We start from the raw sequence: 7,003 nt of genomic DNA on the forward strand, positions 1-7,003 counted from the left end.
GGCCTATATTCTGGTTGTGAAAAGAGTGGTATTTTTGTTATACTCTTCTCTTCTCAAGCTAGATATACCAGAGAGTATATGATTTCACTTCAGGTATTAAAGACTGACTTCCTAGAAATTATTATTAGCAAAGTTAAAACTCTAACTTTCTAGCCTGCTTCTACACTCAATGTCCTACCAAAGAGTGCCAAGAATCCATGATCAAAGAATGCTGTGATGCAGTGCTGGTGCCATACCAAAGACAGGAGATCACTGTTTCTGCTTTTTCATACTCTTTATTGCCAACAGTTTAAAATGGTCAACATAAAAAAAAAACTGATAATAAATACTGCTCTTTGGGCTGTAATAAATAAAAAGTTTATTAACAAGGAATGCACTTTTCCAGCCACAAGTGTCTTCAAAAAAAAAAATTATATATGGCCATAGTTCACAGTTAAGCAGCCAAAAGCTGCTCCAATTACAGCCTTTAAACAACATGGGAGCGTCCTCCCTTCTCCCTCCCCTTCAAGAAGTATATTCACAGTTCCAAGTCCTCTGTCTGAAGTGCTCTTCACAGAGAGAAGTCAAGTCAATGCACCTTTCTGTGAAATTGTCTGAAAAACCTTTCGAAACAGGTACGTCAAGGAAAACTGCATTCGGGTTCACTCTCAGCTTGTCCAAGGTCCAGAACTGTGTGCCCAAGCCTGGTCTGGTTCCACCAGGTCCAGCAGGCCACGGAGGAATTGTTTTCGTACCACCACCTGTCCACCTTCTTCAACGTGCTGTAGATCATTCTGATGGCTTCCCTGTAGATCTCACAGTGGAAAAGAGGAGTCCCATAGGATCCATTCAAAAAGTCTCTTAGTTACATCTCTGTAAGAGCATGTTCAGAGCATATTCCATTCGATTTTTTAATTCTAATGAACAGCCAGACATCAGCAGAGTTGTCAGTCTAAACGTTGTAGATATCCTGTCCTCATTGATGTAGGTGAGAAGGTATTCTTCATTTTGGCTACAGATGATTATTTTCGTATGATCATGGTAGAAATTCACCTTTAAAAAGTAGACATAGATATTAGATCCCTCTAAATATTCAAGATGTGGAGAGTTTTGTCAATGATTAAATTGGCTAGGTAAAAATCATTTTTTTAGGACCCAAACATGTGCTTTCCTCAAGGGTTCATTTACCTGAAAGGTGCCATCGTTGAAGAGCATCATTAAGGCCTTATCAGATTTTAGCCACTGAAGGAGGTAGAGCCGAGGTCTTCGAACATCAGTAACACTAGGCAGATCTCCACCCTGGGAGAGATTGGGAGACTTAGTGCCTATAAAAACTTTGCAGTATGTGCACTCAGTTCTTCTAAGCAAACGCCTATCAAACTTCAGCAAGTGCCAGAATGGCCTGGAGATTCCTGGTCCCACCACCCAGAGATTCTGATCCCGTAGAGTGAGGGTGGGGCATAAGAGGCTGCATGCCTTAAAGTGCTGAGGTTACACAGACGCTACTGCTCTGTAGACTACACTGCAAACATCACTGCTTGCAAGCCACGGTACTTACATCCATGAGGTTTTCCTCCATGTAATGAGAGAAGTATTTCAGCACCGTCACTTGACTAATGAACTGTTCAGGGGCATCTGTTGCTGGGAAAATAGAGCACTGGCCAAGCTCTGCATAATAGTGAACTGTTCTGAAGAACAGGAACAACACGGAGAAAAGAAGGAAAAACAGAAGCAGTTAGTCACTATTTTCAGATTTCCTTAGGGCAAAACTAAAGAACTGACAGGGCTTCCTTAATTGAACACGCTTACTTTTTATCTGGAAGGAGGCTCATGTGAGCACCGTTGTTGAAGAGGACACCTACAGTGTGGTCTGAGAGCTGGTACCCAAAGCCATATTTATTAGAGTAGTCGACCCATTTGGTGACCCACTGAAAGGAAGTGCTCAGCTGCTCTTTGGGGATGCAGTCAGCTTCGGGCATGTTTTCTAGACATCCTCGAAGGACTCTTGCCACTGTGTCTGCGACACTTCCCATGGTACTGTCCTCAAGGCCTGGAAAGTCAGAGAAATTTAGAAAATAATTAACAACAAAACCTCAGGCTATGGTAGGTGCTAAGTCTCCCTTCACCAAATCTAAGGTTGGAGGACTCAAAATTGTTTCAATCCTCTAGTTTTGCTTCTTCTATGTTAAATCAGGCCAAAAACCAAGCTGACTTCGGTTACTTAGTATTGAGCACTGGCACCCAGAGCGTCATTATTTAAAATGCAATTGACAACAACTTACATTCACTGCTACTGCTGCAGCTGCCAAGAGTTCCTCTGACTATCATCCGAATAGCATCTCCAATCTGCTGCTTGTTTTCCACTGCGGGTGTTCCAGATCTGGCAACTGTAGTGGTAGGTGGCTGGAGTTCCTAGAAGAGAGAAGAGCCAGGCAATAGTCAAGCATTTAAAATTCATTTGGGGCTGAGAATTCTAGTTTAAGATGAGATTGTGGCAATTAGCAGGAAAGCTTATCAAAAAGCAATAGACACAAGCCAGGTTAAAGATATTGCGGTAACTCAATTGAATGCATTGTTAAACTAAAAGATAAAATCTTCCCTTTTAAAGGGTTGGAAAGAAAACTTTAAGTAAATATGTGATCCAAGTGATAATTAACAAAGAATGAAAATGATATAAAGTGTTTATAACTATTTTACTCCTCTTTAGCATACCTCATCTGTCCTATGTTTGCTGGGTTGCTGAGTTATCGAAGTCTTTTTCAAATCATGCCTAAGCTTGTAAATTTCTTCATCTTCTTTAGCCACTTTATCTGTAATTCAAGGAAAAGAATTAGGAGCATTATTCTATCCAAACAAGGTAGAAACAGAGCTAGCCATATTTCCTCCTTTTGCATTAATAACCAACTTAAGAGGATCCAAGGCAAAACCATCAGCTTTTACTTTTATCTTTGCCATCAGCTGTAATTATGCAAGAAGCACACTTTAATGCATATGAAACAAAAAGCTATCAATCACAATTGGCAGTGTGGGTTTTTTATGCTCCAAAAAGTCAAATAGTATACAAACATACAGGCCAAATTATGTTAATATAAAAGCCTCTTTTAACTAACTTATCAACTTTATATATAATATTGGACACAGAAGAACAAAAGAAGTCTTACAACTTACTATGTGTGTCAATATATCTTGCTTTGTCTTTTTTGCCACCAAAAAGAGCAGCAGCTGCTTTCTTAAAGAAATTCTTAGCTGGGCTTGACAAGTGGAAATCTGGAACTGTATGACAACAGCTAGAAGACAGTCTGTCTGGAGTGAAGCCCTATGAAGTAAAAGACAAGATCTTCAGTAACCTGCTGGGAAATTAGGATCAAGAGCATGTAATAAAAAGACGCCAGGGCTTCCCCGGTGGTGCAGTGGTTGAGAGTCCGCCTGCCGATGCAGGGGACAAGAGTTCGAGCCCCAGTCCGGGAAGATCCCACATGCCGCAGAGCAGCTAGGTCTGTGAGCCATGGCCGCTGAGCCTGCACGTCCGGAGCCTGTGCTCCACAACGGGAGAGGCCACAACAGTGAGAGGCCCATCTACTGCAAAAAAAAAAAAAAAAAAAAAAAAAAAAAAAAAAAAAAGCACCAACCTGCAAAAAAAAATCATGTCGAATGATGTCATCCAAACTGGGACGATCTTCTGGATTTTTGGACAACATGCTGGCTATTAAGTGCTTCGCAGGAGCCAGCAATGAAGAGGGCATTGTATACCTTGCTTCTCTTATGCACCTGTAAGTTTCTTTCAGGTTTGTAGTTTCAAATGGGGGTCTTCCTAATAACATTGTATACCTGTATGCAAGGAAACACTTCTTTAGGAACGCTCAAAAAGCAACTCTTTTTGAGTGTTAAAAATCTACATCCAAATTTGCTTTTTGATTATTTTGTTGCATTTACTTACATTACACAGCCTAAGGCCCAAATGTCTGATTCACAGCCGTGTCCTTGTTTGTTGAGGACTTCAGGAGAAAGATAATTTGGGGTACCACATATCGTTCTAGGAAAACAAAATACGAAGATCTCATTAGGAACTATTCTACTGTTTAAACTTAGTTCTCTAGATAAAACCTTAAAAGCACTATGTTTAATTTCTATTTGGAAACATTTGACTTTTGATTTCTGGCATGTGAACAACTGACATTTGACCAAGTGACTTGGTAATTTTTTTTTAATGTGTGTACAATTTTTTTCAGCCACAAAGTGTTTTAAGCCAACTGAGACCAGGTACAGCAGGACATATTTATATATTTCAGGCAAATATAAGCCAGATTTGTTTCATAATCAACTTATAGGCATAAGGTACTCTGCCTGGTCCATAGTGGCACTGGATAAGTGTTTCCTTCAATTAACACTGTAGCAGTTTGTAGATTTTAGTATCAACTGGCCTTTGAAACATTAACCAGAAAATAAAAAGGGCATATTTGATCTCCACAAAACCCTAGCAGGATGTATCCTTCTGACTCTTACCTCCTTCTGTGTTCCAAGGGTTCCAGCCTGGCTGCCAAACCAAAGTCCCCAACTTTTAGTTCCATGGCTTCATTAATAAAAAAGTTTCCTAGATGATTAAAAAAAAAAGATCTGAATTCCCTTGAAAAGCTGTTCTAACCAAGTATACACACATCCACTCAAGAGGCAGGCAGCCAGTTGCTTAAAGTGAAAGCCATCATTCATAAGCAAGATTGCACTGGTTAGATCCCAACTAAGAACATTAAAATGTAAAAAAAGGGAGAGAGAGAGAGAGAGAGAGAGAGAGAGAGAGAGCACACCTCTCTGACACAAAAGTCAGCATTTGGAGTGAAAGGCTTACCTAGTTTGAGATCTCTGTGCAAGATTTCTTGTTCATGAAGGTACTTCAGTCCAGACACAATCTGCCTGAGGTAGTATCGGACTTCTGGCTCTGTCAACACCTTCCTTGCTTTCAAGATATGAGCCATGGACTGGGAAGAGGAGAAGGAAAAAAGAGAATCTGTCAAACAAAGTTACCAAAATCAGTGGTTTCCTTGTGCAGGATGAGTGATTAAAGTTAATGCTGCAGTGTAATCATTACCTCCACAACGAAATTCCCAGATAAAGTTCAGTTTGAATGCCGTGTCAGTTTGCGGGAAGTAAATGCGTTCAAATAGGAGTGAACACTTACCCTTCTACTGCAATATTCCAAAAGAATGTAAATGTTTTCTTTGTCCTCAAAGTAGTGGTAAAACTGCACTACATGCTTGTGATGGAGAATTCTGTGAAGCTCTATTTCTTTGTCAATCTAAAAGAAAAAGCAAGATCAGTCTTATTAGCCTCCCTCACCTCTGAAAAGCCAGTCTTACACATGCAGAAGACATTTTCCTAACAGGGAAGGGCCATCTTGCACACAAAGAAAATACTTTACTCAACAGTCATACACACCTTTTCCCTTTGATGAGGTTTGGCTACTCTGCTGTGAGGAATAATTTTTGCAGCGTAGACTTTGTTGTTTGTCAAATCTGTCATCTCGTAACATTTTGCAAAGCCACCCTGAAAGGAAACAAAGCCGAGACGGAATTGAGTATGGCAGGGACATGGACGGAAGATTTTTTTTTTTTTTAATAAGTAAATGAGAAAGAAAAGCAAAACTGTGGGAGAGGAAGGGAGGACACAGAGATGCGGTCTACTTTTTTAAAGCTCTTTCACGAAGGGAAAAGCATTCCTGAAAACAGTAAGTGAAAACAGTGCCCCTTCTCCCTTTACAGAGAGGAGCTTTCCGGGGGTGGGGGGCTTGGGGTTGGGGAGATGAGAAATAGGGTCTGAAGAGACTTGTCAAGAAAATCCTCTGGGGGGCAGCTCGAGAGAGCTAGGTCTGGTATAGACAGCCCTCGCTTCTGGCCTCAAGATCAATGTCTTCGGGCGGCTGGACGCAGACTGAGCCGCGGCTAAGGATGGGAAGTCGATCCCGGCGCTGCCAGCGCACAAAAGCCAGAGGAGGGCAGGTGACCAGCCCACGTCGCGCCGGGATCGGACTCTCGAGACGCCGAGGAGCGCTGGGCGCGGGGACTCGGCGTCCGGCCCGGCCCGGGGATTGCCCGGGCAGACCTCCCTCCCGCCTGGCAGCAGGGCGCCCGCCGCTCGTCACCTTTCCCAGCACTTTGCCTCGGCAGTAGCGCTTCCCCGTGGTGGGGTCGACGATAATCCTCGAGATCTCGGCCCCCGAGTGCGAGTGGTGGTGATGGTGGTGCGGGGCGGCCGGCTGCACCTGCACCTGGGGCTGCGAAGGCTGCGGCTCCTCGGGGGGCGGCTGCGGCCGCTTCTTCTTCGAGTCTCCGCCGCAAGCCTTGCCCAGCGCCTGCTCGCACATCTTGGTGCCGGCGGCCGGCTGGTAAGTGATAGTCCGCAAGAGCTCCATGGTCCCCTCGCCACCCTGCACTGCCCGCTGCCACCTCCGAGGTGCGGACACGCGACCGAACCGGCCTCTACCCTCGAGTCCCCGCCTCAGCCACCAACCTCTCACGCCCGACGCCTTGATTCACTTGTGCGAGTGTGAACGCCCGGAGAAGTCTTATATATGGGCGGGGAAGTGGGCGGAGAATCGAAACGGGATGCGACGTCACGGTCGACGCCCCGCCCACCGGCCTTCAGAGAGCCCGGGGCCGAGCGGGAGGTTGCGACGGGCAGGTGGCTTCCAGTTTGCGAGCCGCTTGCCGGCCGCGGGCAGCGCTCACCTCGACGGGGAGGCGGACACAGGCGTCCGGCCGTCCCCGTGACCGCCATCCCGGGTTTGAAGTAGAAACCCGAGGGCCGACGCCTGGCTCCGCCCCCACCCGCCCCGCGTCCGGCAGTGCCGTGATCAGAGCCCCGCCGGGTGCTGCGGTCCTCGCAGGTTCCCTCCCTCCCCTGCACAGCCCTTCCTCACCGCCCTACAACCTGACGCCTCCGGTGTCAAGGTGTGAGTGTGGCCGGAGCCATTGCACAGGCACGTGAGGCTTCCCGGTGGCCACCTGGAGACATTCTGGGCTGCCGCCGCCCC

At 45.4% G+C, this 7,003-nt stretch overlaps 1 protein-coding gene across 1 annotated transcript; it reads right to left on the minus strand.

The window, feature by feature from the left end:
* Nucleotides 1-341: 341 nt before the first annotated feature.
* PLK2 (polo like kinase 2) lies at nt 342-6,750 on the minus strand. Its single transcript, XM_059060469.2, has 14 exons — nt 6,113-6,750; nt 5,410-5,517; nt 5,153-5,269; nt 4,823-4,952; nt 4,483-4,570; nt 3,917-4,012; nt 3,609-3,807; nt 3,148-3,295; nt 2,692-2,789; nt 2,262-2,391; nt 1,789-2,029; nt 1,538-1,667; nt 1,168-1,278; nt 342-1,032 (listed from the first exon to the last, which is right to left on the minus strand). Exons 1-14 carry the CDS (start codon nt 6,380-6,382, stop codon nt 841-843), a joined length of 2,058 nt encoding a protein of 685 aa, XP_058916452.1. The 5' UTR covers nt 6,383-6,750; the 3' UTR covers nt 342-840.
* Nucleotides 6,751-7,003: the final 253 nt, after the last annotated feature.

Source organism: Kogia breviceps, chromosome 4 (assembly GCF_026419965.1).
Source record: "Kogia breviceps isolate mKogBre1 chromosome 4, mKogBre1 haplotype 1, whole genome shotgun sequence".
Lineage (NCBI taxonomy): Eukaryota > Metazoa > Chordata > Mammalia > Artiodactyla > Physeteridae > Kogia > Kogia breviceps.

Excerpts from the sequence above, each read along its gene's own strand:
- PLK2 (XM_059060469.2), bottom strand. The coding sequence starts at position 6,382 with ATGGAGCTCTTGCGGACTATCACTTACCAGCCGGCCGCCGGCACCAAG. Across the intron at positions 5,270-5,409 it reads AACCTCATCAAAGGGAAAAG|ATTGACAAAGAAATAGAGCT; the intron begins GTGTGTATGACT and ends TTTTTCTTTTAG. Across the intron at positions 2,030-2,261 it reads CTGCAGCAGTAGCAGTGAAT|GCCTTGAGGACAGTACCATG; the intron begins GTAAGTTGTTGT and ends CTGACTTTCCAG.